The sequence below is a fragment of the Hipposideros armiger genome, unplaced genomic scaffold (genome assembly GCF_001890085.2).
Source record: "Hipposideros armiger isolate ML-2016 unplaced genomic scaffold, ASM189008v1 scaffold_1241, whole genome shotgun sequence".
NCBI classification, from domain to species: Eukaryota; Metazoa; Chordata; class Mammalia; order Chiroptera; family Hipposideridae; genus Hipposideros; species Hipposideros armiger.
Genome location: NW_017732591.1, coordinates 211,420 through 236,249, shown reverse-complemented (window position 1 = coordinate 236,249; position 24,830 = coordinate 211,420). Strand labels below are relative to the sequence as shown.

Sequence of the window (24,830 nt, the reverse complement as noted above, 5' to 3'; positions counted from 1 at the left end):
TTTAATTAAACCCAGTCTTCATTGTGCGATGGAAACAATATGGATTCAATCAATTCTTGTTCCTGATTGTCTGCTGTTTCTCTTTACTGTTTGAAAAGCCTTGATTTTCTATTTCTACTTTACTACTACTTTATTTTATGGGCCTTGTTCTATGCTTTATTAATCAAGACAAAGTCAAGTGAACCAGGGGGAAAAGATGGCCAGATAGATGGATGAGGGAGAACGCTTGGGAAGGGGTTGACTTATGCATTGAGCTGTGGGAAATGCCAGCCTACAGCTACGGAATGCAGACATACACGCTCCTATATGAATATACACACATGTGCACACACATTGCATACACTGTCCTTGGGAACACATGCTTACACAACAACCAAAATAACTAAAGCAAATATGCAACGTCTTTAGCATTTAACCTACAACCACTTTACATGGCATTATTTGCATTCATCCACATAACAATGTATGAAATATGTGATATTGTATTATTCCTGTTTTACCTTAAAGTGAAACCGGGGCACACCCAGGTTAAGTAACCTGAGCTACATTACACAGATGGTGAGTCTCAGAGCTTGGATGTGAACTTGGCTTCTCTGATGCTCTGTGTACATCCCAGAATGTGTGCAAAATGATTCATTGGTTTATGGGTGGTAATACTAGGCTCACACAGGTACTACCTAAAATATGAAAACTTGAAGCTTTACTAAGACTTAATGTACAGGCTGTTACGGGTGCCTCTCATACCCTGACCTGCATTTCAGATGACCATATGTCATCCATTGTAACGGGGGACATCCTGTGGGAGTCTGACAACAGACTCAGAGGGTGGGGCCCTCTCCCGTTAGCTCCCTTTCACAGATGATCACCTGCGTGTGGCTAAAAGAATTCTGTATAAATCATCTCATTTTAACTTAACTGTTAAAACACATAAGTGACTTAAGATGATTCAAGGTTCCTGCAAAGAAACCATTAATTCAAGATAGTACTTATAAAGGAAGCACAAGTCAAAAGAGAAAAATGACAGCAGTGACAGAGTGAGTGCCATTATCCCTGACAGCGAACCTCACCTTGAGTGTATAATAGGCCCTGAGATATAAGCTAAGCAGGGCGTGATGCCATTACACTTAGCAAGACATTTAAAAATCAAGGAAGTGATACATGAGAAGCGAGTCTCTATTGAGTCAAGATTCAAGGCAACCCAGTTTATTGTTTCATAAAAAATTCTATGATAATATAGCTTGAGTCACAGTAAAAATAAATAAATAAATACTAAGGCTGAAATAGTACATGTCAACACAGACAAACTGAGCTATACTTTGTAATGAGTAAGTACTTTTGGAACACAGCTGTCCCCCTTATCCATGGGGGACATGTTCTAAGACCCTCAGTAGGTGCCTGAAATTGTGAATAGTATGGAAACCTATATATACTTTGTTTTTTCTTATACATACAGACTATAATAAAGTTTAATTTATAAATTAGGCACTTGCCCCGCCACTGTCTGACTCAAACTATCTTATTGTACCATCCTCAGCTATTCACTTAAAGGAAGCGAGTTACAGCTTCTCATTGGCATATCCAAAGTGCCAGCATCACTACTGTTGCACTTTGGGGCCATTAGTAAGTAGCACAAGGGTGACAACATGAGCACTGTGACAGTGTGACATTGTGACAGTTGATTTGATCACCAAGATGGCTACAAAGGGACTAACAGCCATGATTCACCTCCCAGCAGGACAAAGTGGGGTGGTGCAAGGGTTCATCGCACTACTCTGGGCAGTGCAATTTAAGCTTTATGAATTGTTTATTTCTGGAATTTTCCATTGAATATTTTCAGCCTGTCATTGGGGATAACTGAAACCTTGGGGCGAAACCACGCATGAGGAGGGACTACTGTATATATCAAATCATTGTTGAAGATACAAGAAGTGCATATTGGAATGAATTCTGGGGTGCAGGAGGCCTGTTACACAGTTGGATAACAGTACGGCTGCTTCTAACCTGCCTCAGCCTGTGCTCACTTGCTACGTTCTCTCTGAATAACAAAATACATAAATAGGTAGCTTTCTGTTTACTGTTGTTGAGAAGTAAGGAAAGAGATACCATGGAAGGTAAGTTCTCAATAGTAAGTGGCATTTTTAAAAATAAAAGCAAGATTTTATGAAGCATTATGTTTAAATAACCAGTAATGAGGTAGGTACAGTCACAAAAAATATTTAAAAGGATCCCAAAGAAAAAACACACAGTAGCGTATTTAAAATTCATTCATTCCCTGCCCCACTCATCATTAAAACAAAGAAATTAAAAACAGGACAGGAGTGCATAAATGTCTAAGGACTGACAAAGTTAATTAAAAAAAATTTTAAAGGTATTTAAAAGATAACCACCCTATATCAGAATCCATGTACTGCATTTCAGTGAGATAGAGCTTCGTAGTGCAGGCCTTTTGTATCACAGAGAGGTGGTCAGTTATCGCATGGCAAAGAACTAGGAAAATGCAAGCTAGGTTACATACATTCTTTATAAAAATATAAGTGAGCCAACTTTGTTCACCTTTCCTGTGGCTGTAAAGAACTGTCAATAGTGTGTTATATAGAAAATATTTTTGAAAAAAAAATATATTCCATGTATTCACTTAACCTGTCTCTTAAAGGAAAAGTGATCTTTTTAAAATGATTGAGACAAAGAAATGCAAAAGGATCTTAAACTTATCAAAGGTACTCAATCTTTATCAAAATAAGAAAAAAAGAAAAAGAACTGTATGAAAATACCATTTCTCAAACGTAAGATTGGGAAAAATAGCCAAAAGTCTTTCGCCTACTCTGCCGGTGAGGCAAGAGGAGAAACTGCGGCTTTTAGCCATTGCTCGTGGGAAGGAAAAGTGGCACAGTGTGGGGAGGGGGATTTGCAAAGAGAAAAAGAAATATACATTTTCCCTTTGATACAGTAACCCCACTTCAAGGAATCTATCTTAATGATACTCTGACAAAACTATGAAAATATGTGTGCCCGCAAGTCTATTAGTTGTCGCAATATTTGTAACACAAAAATGAAAACTAAGTGTTCACCAATAAGAAAAAGTAAAGTATATACACACAATGGAATTCAGTGATGCTATTCTTTTAAATGGAGAAAATATCCATATATTACTAGGGAGTGATCTCCAGAATATAATATATATTGTAGAGTGGGAACAAAAGTAAGGTGGGGTAAAACATGCGCAGTATCCTACTTTACACTTAAGAAAGGCGTGACACAAACCCATATCAATATCATTAGTGATTTGTTTACATGTTTTTAAAATGGGAGATTTGTCAAAGAAAGTTTTACCTATGGGGAAGAAAAATATTGAAATGAAGAGGGATAAAACCTCTTTCTTTGAATGTAACTTGTTTTATAACTTTGAATTTGGAATTATGTTAATATGTTACATAATTATAAAACCAAAATAAATTTTAAAATCAATTCAATTAAAAATAAAATATGTATGTGATTGGTGACATAACTATACAGAAACTGTACATGATTCTATGTCCCTATAGGAATATACCCTAATGACAAAATCAACAACAAAAATCTTAACTTTATTTTCCGTAATCATGCTTTGGTGATAGTGTCGGTATTTTAATACTGATACTATTGTGTGTGAATTGTAACTTAAGACAAATGAGTAAATATGTTGATATCACTTAGTAACTAATTAGCATTTTTGCTAAGAGAAGAAGCAACAACAGTTGTAAGATTAGTGACTTTAAATAAAAATTCCATAACCCTGTATCTGAACTGGAAATGTCAGTATAACTAATATTGTACTTTATACTTTAAAAAAATAAACAAATGAACAAAAACATGTTTCCCAGCTCTTTCAACTAGGTCTAGAAACAGTGACCAACCTAGTATATATAATAGTATAGGCTTTCTTGTAATACTAGAAAGCCTACCTAATGTATATAAGTGGGGTAATTGTTCTATTTTTCTTAGTATGTTTAAATTTTTCTATAATGAGAAAGGTTTAAAATTTAAAAATCAGTGAGAAATAAACTGATTTTTAAAAGTACCTTGACTGTGAAAAGATTTGAAAATGGAGATTTAGAAATATTGCCATGTTGTACGGTTTTGTGAAGAAAGAGGATTTATCAATACAAAGTATCACCTAAAAACATGAAAAACAGAAACAGAATCTTCCAAACTTCAAATAAATGTTTCACTGACTTTTGAACTCTTGTTAAAAATATAAAAGCACAATACCTTTCAATGAGTTTTTCTTAACAATATATTGACATGTATGTCATGTAAATCTGAATTTAAAAATCATTGCACTGATGGCAGATAACATTTGAAAAATGACTATATCGTAATTTACAAAGTCAACAATGCAATTAGCTTCTTCCGTTTGGATCTGTGAAATAATTTTGATGTATATTTTTCAGCATTGATCAACATTAAAACTAAGTATTGAATAAACTGAACTTAAAAAAAAAACCTGCCCATTCAATAGAGGTATCACACAGTTTCCAGCCATAATTTTCAAAATTAGTGAAGCGTAATTACTCCTGCCGCAGTCGCTAGAAACAAATATATAATGAAATAGGGACCCTTACCTCACTCCACATATAAAAATTAACTCAAAATGGATCAATGACCTAAACACAAGAGCTCAGCTATTAAAAGAAAACATAGGGGTAAATTTTCATGACCTTGGATTTGGCAATGGTTTCTTACATTTGACACGAAAAGCACAAGCAACAACAGAAAAAAATAGATAAACTGAAGTTCATCAACATTAAAAACTTCTGTGTATCAAAGGACATTCTCACCAACCTATAGAATAGGAGACATGTTTGCAAATCATGGATCTGATAAGGGTCCAGTATCCAGAATACATCAAGAATGCTTTCTACTCAACAATAACAAGACAAAGAACCCAATTAAAAAATGTGCAAAGGACTTTAACAGGCATTTCTCCAGACAGATATTCAAATGGCAAACAAGCACATGAGAAGATATTCAACATTAGTGGTCATAAGGCAAATGCAAATCAAACCACAGTGAGATACCACTTCACACTTAATAGGAGGGCTATTAAAAAAACACTGAGAAATAACAGGTATTGATGAAAATATGAAGAAACAGGAATCCTTACAAGTCCCTGATGGTAACGCAAAATGTTGCAGCAGCTATGGAAAATCGTTGGGCAGCTCTTAGTTCTTCAAATGGGTAAACATACAATTACCACATGACACAGCATTATTCGGAATAACCAAATGGTGGAAAAAATGCAAGCGCCCATCAACAAATGAATGAATAAACAAATTGTCATATATGCAGATAACAGAATATTATTCAGCCATAAATGAAGATACATGTGACAACTTGGGTGAACTTCAAACACATTATGCTAAGTGAAAGAAGGCAGAAACAAAAGGTCACAGATGGCATGGTTCTTTTTACATGAAGCAGCCAGAAACGGCAAATCCACGGAGGCAGACTGTAGTGGTTGGTAGGAGATGGGGGCAAGGAGGTTTGGGGAGTGATTACTTAACGGATATGGGCTATTTTCCCAGGGTGAAGTAAAAGTTTTCAAACTAGAGAGTTGGGTGGTCACATTGTGACTGCACAAAATACCATCGAATTGTACACATTAAAATGGTTAAGTGTATGTTATGTGAATTTCACCTAAATTAAAACAGAAATACATGTAATAATAGTATGGTCCAAGGAAAGGATGTTTTGTAAATGCTGGAAGGTAAAGAAAATCTCAAATCTTTAATATTTGAGCTTTATTTCATTCTCCTTTCATTTCTTTTTAAATATATGTTCCTCCATACATATGTGTGTGAGCTCAAAATTTGTAGCAATAGGGGAGCATGATTTAAAACTGAGACACTGCCGCTCGAGATCCAGGGTAACAAACCTGCAACGCACAGGGTGAACCCACAGATGTGCTCTATGTACCTTGGCTGAATCATGTTTCGAATTTTATTTTCAATGCCTTTATGCAGGTTACGCGTTTGCTAATTCAATGCAATTCTTTCATACCTTAGCGTTGTATCTTTTTTTTTCTGATCCAAACAATGTTTCCTACCCAGCAATGATCAAATAGATATTTGCATTTTCAACCCTTCAGCTAAGGATTTGGTATATCTATATTTCACACCAATAGTTTGCCTTCTGTTCTTAATGAGAATTAAAAACAAGGTGAAAAAGTACTCAACTTACCCACACAGGGCAGGGAGTAGCCGAGCTCAGGGTCGTGGATAAACTGCCGGTCATTGAGTCTCGTCACGCAGTACAGGTGGAAGCAGTCTAAGCAAATCACGTGGCGGTTGTTGCACTGGAAAACCAGGACCGGGCTCCTGCGTGGACACAGAAGGACATTTTCTCTGGTGCCCGAGGGTGGAAAGGTGCCCTGTGCGGTAGGACACGTGGTAACCCCGTGGGGTGGCTTAGGGCGTGCTCTCTGTGAGTGAGGACCTGTTATTTGGCACTCAGCTCAGATGGTCATTGCTAGGTCTTAAAAACTGGAAGTACTCCACTAACTGTACAGAATGGTGATTTGCTTAATTTCATATTCTTTATGTTAACAGATTTACCAACCAGCTGTTTAAACCCAAGCTCAGATATACCCTCTTTATAGAAGCTTTCCCTGACTCATAATTCCCAATTAACCTACTAATCACCCCACACACTTACATATATTTCTATTGACCCATCATCACATCATAGTATTGAGAAGTCTCTCCTCTCTGATGGACCATGACTTCCTTGAAAGTGGACACTGTGCCTGCTTCACACTGATATTCTCATAGTGCCAGCATTGTAAGGTTTTAAATAGCTGTTCCTTGAATTTAATTTATAATAATATATATAGTCAGAAATTCCCCGAAATTAAAAGAAAGTTACCATTTGCAAAAGCAGGCATGTTATGTAGGAGCTCATATTTCATTTCAGTATTTCAAGTAGAAAAGTAGAATTCACAAATCAAAGATTTTCCATCAGAGACTCTACTATTACAACATTTTGTCTATTCTGCCACCCCCATCCTACCCAAGTATCCAATTTCTTAAATTAAGGTTAGGATATTATGAATGAATCAATATATATAAGTCCTAAAAATTTTGGATTCCTTTAAAACACTGCAGGGAAAAAAAAATCTCCTGAATACCACATTTTTTTTTTTTTGCTGGCAAATGAACCATACAATTTTATGACAAAAGGGAGACAGATTGAATATATTAATTTGAGATCAGCCCCAAGGCAATTTTAATAGTGAGAAAGTCATTGGAGTTTATTAGATAAGCCTATTCTGTATGCAATAATAACAAAATACAAAATAGCTCTCATTTGACACACAATTCCTAACAGATAAAAGAGTTCTTCAAAAGCCCTTTTCCCAGAAAAACGTATGTTAAACATTAATATTAGAAGGTAACTTTTTAACTATTAAAGGATTTTCAAAATTCGGTTTTCCTACTTATTTCAAAGGAATATCTAATACAAAACAAAATGAGGAAAAAAAACAACCTTGGTATTTTAATATCATGGATCTACAGGACAATGACCAACTTAATCTGAGCACGAGTGTCTGTCGCTAAATATTTTGATGGCTTCCATTTCCCATCTGAAGTCCTTTTAGGGACATCATTTCCATTTCCAGGGCCAATTTCAATGAAGCCTTGACTGTGTTCTGAACTTTCAGCCTACCCTTCCCCCCAACAGCTTTCCCTTGAAGATGATACAATGTAACACTTTCCTATGTCTCGTCTAAGAGTCACGCATGTGCACATGCACAAGAGCGCACACACTTTTTTATTCACTCTTTGCGACCCCTTTGAGCGGCTGTGTTTTACCTTCTCCTCTCACAGCCAAGTTCTGTGAAAAATAACGTCCATTCTGCCTTTAGCAACATGGTACAGACTTGGTATATAGACATGGTATAGTATAGAGCCTGTATAGACGCTTCAGATGCCGTTAATCTGCTATCAACCCATGGGAACCCAGGAGAAAATACTAGAACATTTATAAAAATGTACCTATATAGAACCAGGTTAAAAAGAAAGCTGAGCAATTACCCTGTAGAAGAAATAAAAAGAAAACTTAAAGCCACAGCAGTCAGCACATAAACTATTGTCACAGGGCCCCGGAGAGATGGTGAGGCACGTGGGGTGCAGCCCTTAGTCTCACAAATGAGTTCATTCCCATCCCTGTTAGGAGACTAGAAGAGTTCTCTTCCACACATGGACAGCGGGACACAATCACAGAGCTGCACTTCAGTTAAAATATTGCCCCAAAGAACCCAGACCATCTAGTCAACCCACAACACATTAATTGTTTGACTTTATGGATGGCATCCTGCTCCTTGGAACAGATCAGCAAGGAACGGTAAAAGCATCGGAGGCCGTGCTGTCAGGCGCAGCCTGTGCAAAGCCAGGGGACCACCACGTTCGGGAAGGTTTCAGAGGTCCGATGTTTGGGGCACAAACAGACACACCCAACGAAATGAAGGACAGTCGTCCACTGTGCCCCTCCCCCCACTGAGATGGCGCGTGAGGCCATCGCGGGCCCTGTGGCACCAGAGGCTCTGGTTCCCACAGAGAGAAGCACATCTTCCTGGGGTCATGGAAAGAGTCCCTAAAAAGTAAGCTGCAGTGGCACCAGCTCACTTCCACCTGCTGAAACTGAGACACAGGCAGGAAAGCAGACTGACCAAGCTGGCGGGGTAAGTGGCCTCGCCATCAGGGAGAGGACGGAGCTGTTACACGCGGGGCCTGGAGGGGTTCCCGGTATCAGGTGGTCAGTCCACTGGGACAGCTCGCCGCACTCCCTGGGGAGTTTTAACGCACAGGGACAGGGCAGCAGTTAAGGCCTGAGAAGTGCCTGGTGGCCAGGGCTTGAGGCCCTTTGAGGATTTACATGTTGTAGCAGCCAATAAGCCTTATTATTACAAAAAAATAAAAATAAAAAATAAGTATAGAGGCATCGAATGGCTTTAGAGAATGTTTACCTTGAGTAAAAATATACAGACACAGATGTATGTATTTCACATAGAATGATCAGCCTGTTAGATTTTTTATTGCATGGTAGTGATGAGGCAAGATTGATCTCTTATTAAGAACAACGTTAGTAATTATGAACAAGGTAGCAGGACACCCAGAGAAAGGTTATTAGATTAGTCATCTGAGTCACCTGAGAAAATAGGTACAAATCATCTCATGGATAGAGAGACTGTATCACTGACTTCCTGAGTGCTAGGTTAAAGAGGAAAGGGGGGAGCACTAGGATTTAGAAGCACCTCCTTGAGTTAGGAACCTTGCTCGGAACTTCACATGCTTTTCTCCATTTCATCCTCCTGAAACAAAGCGCCCCGACGGTACCACACCCCTGGTCCTCTCTCAGCCTCCATGCAGGCCAGTCGGCGTGCCCCCTGCCTACCCTAGCGTACCTCTAGTTCCTTTACTTCTAGACTCGTGCATTTTGTTGTCCATTCCTGCAGCATGCTACTAACTTTTATACTTCAATCAAAATTGCAAGGTCCAGTTCAAGACAAAAGACTCCAAGGAACCTTCTCAGGAGCCCAGCTCTTCACTGATTCGGGCCTTTTTCCTACCTTCCCCCGCAGAGCCCATCACGCACCTTTACTTTTATTCCACGTTTCATATGCACCACCTTAGCTGTCAGCATTGAATGAAAAGTCCTGAGGCCACAACAGAGGCCACACTTGACCGACGTGCATGTGGCTTGTGCCTCACCAAACACCGCGCCGAGCACATGACAGCGACGGAATCGACAGTTACTGGTTGTACCAGTGCATCCATGCACTGAGTGTTCTTATTTTATAATTTCTCTGCTCCCATTCGTACATTTTTTTACTCAGTTACTCATTGAGCAACTTGGCTACAGTGGCCCCTAACAAACACGTGTGGAATTCAGCACTGAGGGACTGAATAAACATCTTGTAGGCATAACTGGTGTGAGCACGGCTTTGGAAATTCATATGTATACAATCATGCGGCACACTCTGGGGACACGACACATATGTGGCACAAGTGTTACACGGAAGGCCACGTAGTCACCAGACAGTGGTGCCCCAGAGGTTAGGATGAGAGGGATGTACGAGTCAGGATGGCTCTATTAGGGAGCCTGAGCTGCACTGAAAGAAATGGGGAGCCAATTCTGGGTCATGGGGGAGACATGGGGTCTTTGGTGAGGAGTGGTAACACGGACATGGGGAAGGGTTCCTAGGACAGAAAAGCTCTCGATGGGCTAAGAGGCTGTGCCAGGAAGAGAGAGAGAGGAAAAGGGCTAGGGACAGAGGCGGCTCTGGCCAGGGGCAGTGGCCGCGGGGACTCTATGAGACCTACGGCGTGTGGCCTTAGGTCATGGCATTCCCTGATTCCCTGACGGCTCCGAAGCGTGGGGGGCGGGGGAGGGCGTGATGGTTCAGGAAGTTCAGTGCTGAGGAGAGTTCGGCGGGACAGAGGCTGGAAGTCATGAAAACTATTTGGAGGCCACTTTAACCACTCAGACCTGAGTCACTACCTAAGGAGCCCGACGATGGCATGCTGGTGGCTTCAGGAATGAGCCTGTGAAGATGGATAGGAGTGACATTTCTGAGAAGAATCTGCCAGAACTCAGCTTCTCTGGGGTCTTTGTTCTTCCTGACATTCCTCTGTGCCCTTTGCTCAAATTACATATAAATGTTAATTGATCAATCTAGAGAATGATTTTACCCCAGTGAGCTGGGGTACAGAGCTGTTAATCAAAGGGTACATAAAGTTCTCAATCATATGTAAAAGGAATTATAAATGCTGCACTTGACATTCCTGAAGAGTTATTTGTAAGCAATGGCTTCCCCGCTTTTATTAAAGGAGTGATCCGGAGGTCTTCTGACTCGCAGGCATAACTGAAGGACTCGTAGTAAAAACTATGGCAGGCATTCCTATAAATCACAGAGTGGACGATCATTACACAGTGGTCCAAACGTTTGAACTATTGTAGATCAGGTCTCTATTCTCTATAAAACAGCAACAGTTTTCATATTTATATGATAAAATGTGCAGTTTAATCTTCTTTCTACCTCATTTGTTCTTGTTCGTTCTCTCTCTCTCTCTCTCTCTCTCTCTCTCTCTCTCTCTCCCTCCCTGTCTCCCTCCTTCCCTCCCCATCTATCTATTTGCCAAAATCTATTTTTCTGTCTCTGTTTGTCTGCTTTTTTCTCACATACACATCTTCATTTATACCCATTAAGGGAGAGGCTGTGGTTATAAGTTATTCAGCTGAATGTGACACATATTGAATGGAATGTCCCAGAAATTTTTAGATATGAAAAGATAAGGAAGCAAGTCTAAACTCTAAATGAAATGAACACCTAATAAAGTGGGTAGGAGAGGGACACAGATAATGGTGATATAGGGCAGCATGTTTTCCGTTAGGTGAGACAGGCAGGCGATGAACAGGCTCGGTGCTCAGCCAGCTGCGCCATGTTCGCCAGTGACCCCACCTGCTGGCTTCCACACATCCAAGGACTGACCCATGTTACAACAGGGAAAATGCAGCCACGACAATGTGTGATTCCCAGGGCTTGACTTGAAAAAACACTGCAGCTTTTGCCTGTGCTCTCTCCTGGGTCGCTTGTTCTGAGGAAAGTTCGGCCATGTTGTGAGGACCCTCCAGCGGTCCTATGGAGAAGTCCCCGTGGCAAGGACCTGGGGCCTCTTGCCAGCAGCCAGCACTGGCTTGGCAGCCACCTGAGTTAGGCACCTGTAAAGGGGATCCTCCGGCCCATGGCAAGCCCTCAGGCGACTGTAGCCCTCAGGTGACATCTTGACTATAACTTCACGGCATACCCTAAACCATCCAGCTAAGCCGCTCCCAAACTCCTGACCCGCTGCAAGGGTGTGAGATCACGTTGACTGCAATCTTAAGCCACTAAGTTTTGGGATAATCTCTTTCAAATGCAGCAATGTAACTAATAAAGCCCAGAGGAGGAAGAGAGGGTACTGAGCAGATCAGAGAAGGATTCATGAGGAGGAGAGTCAGGATTCCAGGGAGTGGAGATGGAGAAAATTCCAGGTCCAGAACAGAAGAGGTGGAAGCTGTGAAAGTACAGAAGGACTGTGCCGCGCCAGCCAGCGGAGCCGGTTTCCTCATTCGCCCCAGTGGAAGGCAACAGTAAATACAAATATTGGGTTGCCAGAAAAGTCATGATGCATTTTTGCAATGAAAAACATAGGAAAAATGCATCATGACTTTTCTGACAACCCAATATATATTTAGGGATGGTAGAATCATCCAAAATGCAATGAAGAGTGATGCAAGTTAGAATGCAGCTATGAAGTGCAAATCACTGAGAAGAGAAAAATAAAATTTCCTCACTGAGGGAGGAAGTTAGTCTTTCAGTTTGGCTAACCCAACTTGACCCTCGGAAATTCACGTGTTGTTTTCACAGTCTCCAGTTTGTGCAACACAAACACAGATGTCATGCCCCAGTTAGCAATCCTCAAAGCTGTCTGCAAACCTTCGGCACATGAACAACTGTGACTCCTGGGAATTTAATAAACATTTAATTAGATAAAAATAATTAGAGGAGGAAAGCTACACCGTTAAGTAACTTGAACTTATCTTTTTCACAACTGTCATTTTATATCCCTTTTAGTTAGAGATAGCTTCTAAACAACATAAATCAGTGACTGAAATCTTGGGAACCTAATGCATTTTCGCTTACTCTATATTTAGCGACATTACCTACTAGGTGCCCAAGTGCACTACCGATAAAGAAGGCTCCAGCACGCTGCCCGTCTGCAGAAGTGCCAGAGATCTTGTTTTGGCCCATATGTCATGTGAGCTCATTACGGGAGTTAGCCAAATGGGAAAGCCAGTCCCCGGCGACGTCCCTGATCCAAGGTGCTAATTGATAGACTCAACTCTTAGAAATTAAAATAAGCTTCAACAGTTGAATGACCTTCAAAATTCCTTCTCGCAGCCAAGTTTAAACTCCCGAAGTTCAGCTCACTTGCCCATTAGTCTGCTTGGACAGCCCACGAAGGCACACAGACCCTGGGCAAACTCATGAGCGCCCCTCCCTCCCGTTTCTTCCTGCCTCCTCTGCCCTCGTGCTCACTGCTCTGAGTCCACTTCGCAGCACTCACACAAAAGGACTGACTTCGGCTTTGTGAACTTACTTGCAGGAGATCCAGTAGTTCAGCACGTGCATCATACCCACGGCAAAGACCCTTAATCTCTATTATACATCCTAGCTTCACCTTCACCTGTCCATTCTGCCAGGGCTTTTGAACAACTGCTACAAGCCAGGCAACTGTCCTGTCAGTGTCATATCACAGTGAACAAGACAGGGTCCTTCCCCTCAGGAAGTCATAGTTCTATAGGGTCGAAGACAGACAAATGATTATCTCCTAGTGTAGTGGGTACTGCCATAAGGAAGGGTTTAGAAACCGCCTCACCAGGGTCTGGGGTTTGTGGACGGGTCCCAAGATAGCCCTTACCTCAGTGTGCTCAGTCCATATAAAGGGAAGACAGAAAACAAACTAAATGGCTTCCCTTGTTTATAAAGGCTTTAAATAAAATACTATATAAAACAGTCGAGTAAATAAGTTACGAATGAAATGACTAAGAAAACAGGAAAACAGGAAGTCTTCGTCTTCTTTCCTAACTGGCGAAACCCCCTCTTCCTCTTTAATCCTCATTCAGTAATTCTATATCCCACACATGGCATTAAATGTTACTGAATTCAACAGAATTTCTAACCACAGTATTTGTTCCCAAGTTTGAGCCCACTGATTAACACTCTGCAAACTCCCTTGTCATTAACGTGCAGATTCATTCCTGGGAAACAACCTGCTTTGTGTGTCCTGCAGTTATAATGCTCATCAAAATATTTCACACTCTCCCAAGTGCCCATGAGGTAACACCTTACGGCCTCTTTTCTGCAGTGGGACTAAGCCTTGGCCTCCCGTGTATGGGGGAGGTGCTCTGTGTAAGGTATTTTGTTGTGGACCAGGGCCCTTTATTTCACAGCTCCCTATCAAGTTAACGGCATCCCTGTTGATATGTGAACTTGTTCTACTTCCTGTCATGTAGAGAAATGCGGGAGTTTCAAGTAGCCGCCACATTTTCTGTTTCAGACATGTTTCCTCTCAATATATCCTTACTGATTATGAGAGAATCTACAAAATAGGAGCTGTAGAAATAGCTGGGTGAACAGAAAGAGTAGCAAAAGTGTAATGGTTTCTAGAGCCAGTGGGTTAGGTCTTGGAGTGTTGGTATAATCTGGAGTGTTGGTGTAATCTGAGTTCTGCTAACTCGTTAGCATCATGCTGGCTGACAGTTAAGTCATACCCACTCCAAGTCCATGTCTCCCTCCCACCCCAGCCCCCTCTGCAATTCAACCAGCACAGCTCAGCAAAGGTATTCTACAGTAGCTTTCATCATGGCAGGTCTTGGCCAAAATGATAAACTAGTTACCAAATGCTAATGCATTAAGACCCCAGGATTTCCTTCTACCTTTCAGCGCCCTCCATAAGCTCGATTTACCCCATAATATGCATCCCCCAAACTGCCATTCACAGACTCTTCTGTTGCGCTCAGATCACTCTCCTCACGGCTTCCAGGCCTCCTTCTTCCGTATGCTCTTCTCCCTGGGTGCAAAGTTCTTCTCTACTTGTCTCCATTTTCCAAAAAACGGTCAAGTTTCAGCTCTAATCCAACCTCTTTCAGGAAGCTTTTTTCAGTAAAAACCCCAGCTAACATTGATTCTCCACTCACTGCCTGATTTTCTGTAATGCTTGATGCTTATAAAGTATCATTTTTATCTATTCAACTTCGTATTTTATTTCATATTTTTTGTATTGCTTCATGAGCCTATGTCAGGTCTCCCCCACTCAAACTCAGCACACACTGACTGGGGTTGCTGCGCTGGCACCTTTGTTCTATATGCGGAGGGGGAGACACAGTCCTTGTCCCCGAGGAATCCTGTCTAAGGGTGATATATCTAAGTCTGAGGCGCTTTGGGGGAGCTAATGAGGAGCCGCTTAATCCAGTGTTGGCCAGGCAGAGAATGTCTCCTGAAAGAAGACAAACATAAACTAAAAGGCAGAAAGGAGTTAGCCTGACCAAGACACTAGAGGGAAGTGAGGAAAACATATAAAAACCCTTAAAATGGAATCAAGTTAGGTAGGACTGGGGAACCATGTTGTATATTTTCATATTATCCCCTTAGCCTTTATCAAAGTTCTGAATTCCGCCAGAAATTAAAAATGATATGAACACAGAATGATATTGCTTCACAAGTCACATATATAAGTCAATGTTTTAGGTTTATATAACACCTTAAGTGTAGTTGAGTTAGGTCCTATTATTTATAACTTTTTGAACCATTAACAATTAACAGGGTATGCAAAATAAAAATATGAAGCCATGGTTACAAAAGAGAATTAATGGGTTATTAATTTCCTTCAGATGGTGTCAATCTTTGAAAAAAATTATTTAATTTCAATATAGTTTATGTATTATACTTCTAAATGTACTATTGACATGTTGAACCCAAACATAAACCATTAACTTCTAGAAGTGTTAGACTATAAACATTATAAGATAACAATGCAAATTAGAATTAAAAAATAAACTTTTCTTTTTTAAAAGTTAAATTTTTAAAAGCAAAGAGGTCAACCCCTTTTTGTAGGAATTCATTACAATGACATGGCGTAGTAGCAACACCCCCAAATTTTCTTGCTAAGGCATTTATACCAGACACTGACAAATAATTGTAAATAATGGGTAAATCACAATGAAATAACTGTTGCATGTAACGAAATAAAATTAATAGTTCCAAAGGGTATTTGGCCCAGGAGAGGAAAACACATCTCATGGAAAATTATCATATTACTTTCCTATCCCCCAACTAATGAAATTAATTTCAATTCTCAAAATCATATTTATAAAAGTTCACAGATGCTTACAGTTATGTTTATAAGAGCCATGGTCTTCTGAGTTGCAATCTCAGAGCTCACTCTATTCAGGCTGTCAGTGTGTACAGCTCAAGAAAGCTGATACTGGATTTAACATAAAACGCTTTCGGGGTCACATCGCTCGCATAGAGCTGCTGTGTGGCACAACGATTCCGCTGTTGGAGTCGCCATCTGTAACACATGCCAACGCATGCACGTATCTGCCTTTGTTTTTTCTTTTGTGAATTACAGCTAGAAGCAGATAACGCCCAGCTCCACTGCACTCTGCTAAATTGAGAGAGATATGAAGACAGATCTTGTTTAGATAAAAACCCCACTGTGAAATAAATTATTCTGGTGTATCCCCAAATCTCATGACAGGAAATATTAATGTGCTAAGAGCCGTTCCTGTGGCCGTGAATGTTAGAAGCTATTTAATACAGGAAATTCTTACAGACATGGAGTGTAGAAATGATATATCTTTTGCTGCCAGCTCACCAAACCTCACACGGAGGTTTTCTCATTGGTCATTCATTCATTCATAAAGTGAATGAATTAATGAATGCTAATAGGATGTCAGATCTTTTATTCATTTTATCAGAGAAACATTAAGAATCAGGTCCCCTGAAGTAGAGTAGTTTTAAATGAAGAACCTGCCTGAAAAGACTACGGACATCTTAAAACAGTTCTGTAATGAAAATATCTCAAAATGAGGAGGTATTGTGAAATTCCTGAGGTATCATTAGATGAATTCAGCATTAAAATATTAACATAATTAAAGAGTTTGTGGAGGATAGTAGATAAGATTATTTTCCTAATTTAGTTTTTTTTGTTTTATAGGTAGCCAGAAATGCAGCGTGTAACATGCCAAAATATTGCCCTAAAAATAACCAAAATTAACATGGCATAACAATAAAACTCCAAATGAATTCATGTATAAAATCCAGATAAGGGAATTCATGCAAAGATGCAATTAATTGCCTGCCCTGCACATCCCAAGACCTTGGAGGTTGGGGGAGGCTTGGAAAGAACCCCAGGAAAGGTTGTGTGAGTTGGCTGTGCCAGGAGCTGGCTTCAGAACCGTCTCTGTAAAGCGAGGGTGTGTGAGTTGAATAATATTGAATGTCAAGTATAATTAATTACACACACACGCACACGCGCACACACACGCACATTCACACACACATGCACACTCACACGCACACTCACACGCACACTCACACACTCACACACACACTCACACACTCACACACACACACGCACACTCACACACACACACACAGAGTCATGGGATGTGGACTACAGCATAGGGAATAGAGTCAATGGTATATGTAAGCTCTATACGATGTCAGACGGGTAGATTGGGGGCGGGTATCACTTTCTGAGGGGTGTAAGTGTCTAACTATTACATTGTTTTGTACACCTGAAGCTGATTTTAAAAATACCCATGAAAATAAAATCATCTATATCTTCTGTTCAAAAAAAAAATAAAATGAGAGTGTGTGAAATGGCAGGGGAGATCTGGCCATCTCTAATGACCTTTTGGGTACTGAGATTTTAAAATCTTCCATTTGTATGATCACAACATTTCTGCCTTACTTGTCAGCCTGTGGAACACAAACCTTACTTGAAATAATGTGCAAAAGCCAGTTCATATGTAGGATTCTAGCTTTACATGGCCGTTTGAACTAATGCACATGCTGTTCGCAAAGCTAAGAATGTGGGGATTTCGGGAGATTTTCCTTCCTGGAAGACATGTTGGGAGGGAGGCCCTGAGCTAGAATATCATAAGGAAATCAGAAAAGGTCCACTGATATTAAAAAAAAAAGCAACAAAATATGTTACATAACTTTCAACAACTAAAAGTTAATTTAATTTTAAAATTCCTTTTTTTCTTTTTCAAGGAGGTCAGCTGGTGACAGAGGGGCATGGACTCTGAGCCATGTGCCCTCTGCTGTGCTCCGCGCCCCCAGGCACCCCACCTGGGCTCTGTCATAGCATCTACCAAAGTGTCACCAATTATTTGTTTCATTGTCTACATTCTCTGTAGACCAGAGGTCAGCACACTCCAGCTGGAGGACAAGCGCGCCCACAGCCTGCTTGTGTAAATAAAGTTTTATTTGCATATTGTCTATGGTTGCTTTTACTCCATAAAGGCAGAGCTGGGTGGCAGTCACAGGGCTTGCATGGACCACCGAGGCCAGGCGATAACCTGGCCCTTTACAGAAGAGGGTTCTTGCTTGAACTCTTGACTCCATGAAGACAAAGGCTGTCTCCTGGTGTCCCTGCGCCTGGCCTATGGCTGGTGTTTAGTGAATGCTCATGCTCTAAACGATTCACAAACTGACTATATGACTAAACGAGTGAGTGACTGAGAGTGATCAAGGGCAGAAAGTGACGGTGAGCGGAAGCACCACCGAGTCAGACATCACACCGTCGCAGTGGCTAGAGGGTTGCTGGAGTGCAGCAGTTTGAGCTGTGCCTTTTCAAGGCTGCAAATGATATCGCCCTTCATTCAGGCCATTTCTTTTGATTAAGCTGATCAGGTGCCACCCAGAGTGTCTGGTGCTTGCAACTTCCACACGGCATAAAGGAAAAGGGGAGTAGACTTTGATTAGCTAATGAAAGTGATACAAGAAAACGGGGGCGGGGATGGGACTCTGAGGCCAGTTGGGTCAGTTGGACACTTACACTGATCCCTGAATGGCACGCTGTGTACTGATAGAGCGGAAGAAGGCTTCAGGGGGGAGGAGCAGCTAGTGCAAATACCCCTAGGTGGAAACACCTGGGCATGCTAGAAGACTGCAAAGGCAGTGTGATGGGAACATGGTGAGTGGGAGCGGGGGGAGGTGGGGAAGGGAGCAGACCAAGATGAGGTTTGAGGAGACGGGACAGCCATAGGAAGGAAGCCTTTGTCGAAAGTCAGTGATGCAACTCTTACGAGTGGAAAGTCCATACACATCTTTTTTTTTTTATGATTCTTTTTTTTAGCTGAGCCATCCTGCCACCTGTTGGCAGCTCAGCGGCAACTCAGCTCAGGCCGGGACTCGAACCACTGTTGCTCAGAGCTTGCACTCTTGCGCGAGCTCTTAACCAACTGAGCCACTTGGCCGGCCCCCACATTTTTTTTTTTATAAGATTTTATTGAGGAATTGGGGGAGGGGAAAAGCATTGGGGAATCAGAGGAAGGGGAACAGACAAGTTGCTGTCCTTTTGTTCTTCAGTCGTGTTGTAGAGAACGTCGCTTCACTGGCCCATGTTGGTATTATCATTGCGCTCTTCCCGGGTGAGGCAGTCGCTCACCGGCCATTGGACGGCTGCTCACCGCGGCTCACAGCCGCTCACAGCAGCTCATGCCAGCTCACGAAAGCTCACTCCTGCTGCCAGCCAGCCCCGCTGCAGCCTATGCTGTCACCAGGGACTCACAGCAGCCCAGCTCCAGGTGGAGCTGTTGTTCACCATCTTAGCTGTAGAGGGCAGTGTCACTGGCCCTCATGTGGGATCCAAACTGGGGCCCTGCTGCTCAGAGCTGGCGTCCCAAGCCAACTCCTAGCCAACGCGCCACTCGGCCGGCCCATACACATTTTTAATCAAGGATGTCATTTATGTTTAAGAAAGTGCTCTAACTTTATGTAAGGAATGGACTGTGGTGTACAAGAAAGAGAGGGGGTCCTGGGGACACTGCAGTCTTCCTGGGGGACCAGATGGGGTCTGGACCACGCAGCACAGATACGGCCAGACAGACAATGTCTGCGACGACGCAGACCGTCATGTCTCTGCCTGGGCTCCTCTCCGTTTTTGCTAACAACTGTATACTTATCCGCTTTTAGAAATCCTGAAGATCATATCCCCAAACCTGGGGGACCACTGTCATAAAAAGAACACCTCTCCAATTACTTTCTATGGAAATGGAGACTTTCTGCTGGTTTCAAAACAAATTTAATTCAGCTCTTTGCCTAAGGCCTACATTAAAGGATAATGAGCCTGATAATAAAACAGTACATTAATAAAACTTTAAAACTGTGGTTTCATTACTCACCCAACTCGGATCCACCAATCCCCTGTCATGTGCTAAGCACTGGACACCGTGAGGGCACAGGACATGGACGAGAGGTGCACTGGTGGTCACTGTGGGCTGGCAGGGCTGCCCGTCAGTGGGGTGGGGGTGGGGCGGGGGGCAGTGTCTTTAGACAGGGCACCGATACTGAAGCTAGAGATATGTGGGGAGTGAAACGGACGGCACTCAGAGGCTAATTACCGCGAGGCAGAGAGGAGCTCGCGCTTTACCTCCAGCTTCTCCTTTGAAACATTTATCAGCTGCTTTGAGCAGCGGGCCAGGCTCCCTGCTAAGTGCTTTGTCTGCATTATTTATTTAATCCACTGAACTCTAAGAGTCTCAGGAGGGCAGGGCCCATGTCTGCCTTTCTCCTCTGCGAGCTCAGTACCTGACACTGGGCCCTGCACGTAGGAAAAGTTAAAAAATATCCGTTGAGAGAAAGGATGAATGGCTTCCCGTCCCTCCTGTAACAACGGCAGTGAAATGCCCTCGCACAGAGAAGGACACACGAGGACGCCGACGCTTAGCGAGCTGTGAGGCGTCTTCGTCCCACAGCCAGTGCCAAGCAGACACCAGAGCCGCCTCTGCAGGCTCCGCTCAGATCCCTCACTACTGCGTTACACTGACTTTGCCTAGTCCGTGACATTGGTTACACTGGCTGACAGGACAAAAACACTAGCCGAGTCGCAGGATGGAAACACGGGGAGATATCTTTCCACTCTAGACTTGCGGAGGCTTGGCCTCCTGTGTTGCCTTGGACAGTGAGAAGGACTGCTTTTGAGTAGCCACTGGTTCACGGATGACGACACACTGAGCAGACTGGAAACATCCACTGCCCCAAGCAGAGCCCAGCTGAGCTGAGTCCTGAGCTGCTAAGACAGGGGAAGCGCAGAGGTGTGCGTGAGAAGCACCACCTCCTGCCACGTGCCCCTCAGGGTCTGTGCCTGCTCGTTGCTGAGCTCTGGCTGACCGGAGACCCTCCATACAGTTTAACCATCTGTCAGTGCAGTGTTTATCGTCTGCCTCTTACCACTAGACTGCAAACCATTAGGGCAGAGATCTCGTCTGCTCACTGCTGTATCCCAATACCAGCACACGGCAGGTGCATAATACATGAGGTCTGATCACAAAATACGGGAATGTTTAAATAAAAAAAATTATTGCAGTAAAAGACACAGTGCCATTAATCCCTCTCAAAATACTCCCCCTTGCTTCGAACATTCTTATCCCATCATTCTTGCCCCTTTCTGAAGCAGTTCTGGAAGCCCTCTTTCCTGAGTGTCTTTACTTCATCCTCCATCATGACAACGCTGCACACCACATATCACTTCTGGTATGGCAATTTCTATCAAATAAAAACATTACGGTGTATCCTCACCTACCTTATTCACCGGATCTGGCACTGTGCGACTTCTGGCTCTTCTCTAAAGTCAAAATGACCATGAAAGGGAAACATTTTGAATCAATTCTGGACATCGGGGCAGCCTCGACAGCACAACTAGACACTCATGAAAGAGGACTTCCAGAACTGCTTCAGAAAGTGGCAAGAGTGAGGGGATAAGTGTGTTCAAAGCAAGGGGGAGTATTTTGAGGGGGATTATGGTAATGTATCTTCTACTGTAATATGTTTTTTTTTAATTTAAACATTCACCGTATTTTGTAATCACACCTCATAGGCATGTTTGACAAATGAAGAAAAGGCTCATGTCAGATTCCCAAATGTTACCCTGCCATGAGTAGGGGGACTCTGTCCCATTCTGTGTCACTACAAAGAAGGAAAGAAAGCTGAATGCAGAAGAGTAGGTGTGGCACCACGCCGAGGCCAGGAGTGGGCCTGCCGAAAGGCACGTGCGACACTTCAGAAGTGGAACAGCTCCCCCAGGACCCACGGCTGCTCTGCAGGAAATGCTGACAGGCACCATTATAAGAGCCTGGATGCCTTAAGTATGAGTTCAATTTCAACAGAGCAGTTACTGCTTGAGCAACATAGAGGCTCAGGAAGAATAGTGAGGAGCCCTGAGGACCTGCCCCTCTCCCGGAGACAGAGCCACCGGTGGCATGGTGGGAGACCTGAGACGGAGGAGAGGCTGGCGCCTGAACGCCTGTGGGGAGAGGAGGCAGTTGAACTTGACCTGAAGCTCTGCTGACGTCCAGCACATAAGCCTGATGCACAGGTGCCACCATGCACTGTCAGGTCTCAGGACAGGCCTCGGGGCTCTGCTGACATGCCCCCCTGAAGGGATGAGGAGGGGGCTGTCAGCCTTCTGCCCTGGCACTTGGAGGGACATCTGAAATCTGCCTCCCTGCCATGTCCCTGAGGCCCCTTCTGTCTCCTCCATCCCCTCCACTGGTGAGGTTAGACCCACAAGAAGGAAGCGGCAACTGGTTGTGCAAATCCTGGCGGGCTGGAGAGATTCAGGGATGAGGCTCACAATGTATAAAAACCAGCATAACTGCATCTCTTCTACGAAGGGAGACAGCTGAACACCACGACAGCGTGGCTGCCTGCGCTGTGTGCCCCAGATGGCCCCCCGGCAGCAGCTGCTCATCGAACTGGCAAGCCCTCATCCCCACTCATGACAACACCAACAATCTTGGCTTCCCACACGTGGGACAGAGACAACGTGCAATCTTTTGACTGAAAAGAACCTGTCCCATCTCTCCTTCCCCAAGCTTATGCTTGGCAGCAAAACGACAACTTAGTGCCCAATTTTCTTTCTTCTTTCATATGAGAGAGCTCATCCCATACGTGAGTGTGTGGCCACGGGGGAGTATGTCACCGAGTCATTATGAAAGGAGGCAGCAAGGGGCCGGGATGCTCTCCACACTCCTGTTATTCTGGAGCACGAAGGCCTCCGGCGCAGGAGGCAAAAATGATTAACCACTAAACTTCTGCCTCAACGTCAAATTCAATTTTGTTGAACATTCACCTGGCATTTGGATGTGTGGTGGAGAGCTAAGGGGATTTCATATAAAAATAGAAAATACAGGCCCTTCTTCACAAGACCATAATCAGGTTGGAGAGCCGCTTGATATTAAACTGTAAAGGACTCACACAGGATCAATGGAGGATACCTGACAAATTTCACAAACAATAAGGAACGTTGTGAACACGACCCAGAAAGAAAGTCTGCCCTGTTTCCATCCAAAGCCCCGTCTGAATTTACCGAGGACGGTTGTTGCAGAGTTCCAAGGAGGCTTTCTTCATTAGCTTGCTTTGTCTTGTGTTATTTAAACTTTAAAAATAATCTAATCTTTAGCAAAGTTAAAGGGTACTAATAATTATTCCATGTTTTTCTCAGTACAATTTTGTGAGGCTCATGTTTAGTTAACCAAGTGACACACTGAGAAGATGATGGCAAGCTATGTTCCATGCTATTATGAAGCCGTAAGTGATCAAACCACCATGTAGAGGTTTCAGCAAAGGGAGATGGAGGGAGAAGGCACATAATCAATGCTGGCCAGTGTGCAAGACTGCGAGTGGGCAAACACACACACACACACACACACACGCGCGCGCGCACACACACACACACACACACACACACGTTTGCTAGAGACGCCGTAATAGAGCGCCGCAAACCGGGTGGTTTAGAGCAACACAGATGTGATCTCACATGGCTCTGGAGGCAGAGAACTCAAAATCAAGGTCTCTACAGGGCCATACTCCCTCTGAAGCCTGTAAACCTGTCGGGGGGTGGTGGTGGAGGGGTGTCCTTTCTTGTCTCTTCCTAGGTTTTGGTGTTTGCCAGCAATCCTTGGCTTGTAGACACATCACCGCAATCTCCGCTTCATCATCACGTCACCTTCCCTCTGTGTGTCTGCCTGCGTCTCTCCTCTTCCTACAAGGGCAGCAGCCATATTGCAGTGAGGGTCCACCCTACTGCAGGGTGACTTCACCTTAACTTCCATCGTAGGGATGTCTGCAAAGACCCCATTTCCATATAAGGTCACAGTCACAGGTGCTGGGGGTTGGCACGTCCACATAGCTTTTTGGGGGCACAATTCAAGCCACAATTACAAACACTCATACACACACAGCTGTAATTTTGACTTAGGTTTTCAGTCGTTGTGCTGAACATGTTGGAGTTTGGTAAGCATGGTGTGAACTGACGTCATCCTCACTTCATCCTCACAGGCAGGCCTGCTTGTGCAGTACACAACCTGCGCAACTGCGAGTGGCGGCGCTACCTCACGTGATTCTAGGACAGTCACACTGACTTTCTGACACCGATTTTCATATATGTTAAATGAATAATGTGGCATGTTTTTCACTTAGCTTCATACAACCAAGGGTATTATACTTTGAATTCAAAGAACTACACATTTATCTAATAATGTTCCGTTGCAACTCCTATACAAAGCCACGATTCTTTTACAGATTGATCACAGGTTATTGAGCAGATGACTTAACTATCAGCTCCTAGTATGCAATGAATTTCTCAGTCAACTTTCAAAACTTTCTTAACAGGACTCTACTTCTGGCCAAGATGGATTAAGAGGCACTGGATGTATCCTCCTGCCCCAAACAACCTGATAACTGGGAAAAATATTTGAAACAATAGTTGTCAAGACACTGGACGTCAGGCAATTAAGGACAATACCTTATGGGAGACAGAGCTGAATTGGCTGAGTCCTATGCTCACGTCAGTTCCTGTTGTGAGTGTCCGGGCCCTGGATCATGGAGGGAGAACCCAGGCAAAGCCCAGTAGACTCACAGATTCGAGGAGACAAACCTGGGCCTCTTGGGAGGACAAGGCCAGAGTCTGAGTGACCAAACGACAGGAGAGAGTCACACGGACAGAGAACAT

At 43.0% G+C, this 24,830-nt stretch overlaps 1 protein-coding gene across 1 annotated transcript in view; it reads right to left on the bottom strand.

Moving 5' to 3' along the window:
• Positions 1 to 4,136: 4,136 nt before the first annotated feature.
• The window catches only part of LOC109376962 (E3 ubiquitin-protein ligase parkin-like), a gene marked incomplete at its 5' end in the record, with an annotated part of 210,476 nt that continues 189,782 nt past the window's right edge, over positions 4,137 to 24,830 (bottom strand). Inside the window, 2 exons of the mRNA XM_019633142.1 lie at positions 4,137 to 4,153; positions 6,220 to 6,356. Coding sequence (XP_019488687.1) covers positions 4,137 to 4,153; positions 6,220 to 6,356 — 154 coding nt within the window. The remainder of the gene's footprint in view (positions 4,154 to 6,219; positions 6,357 to 24,830) is intronic.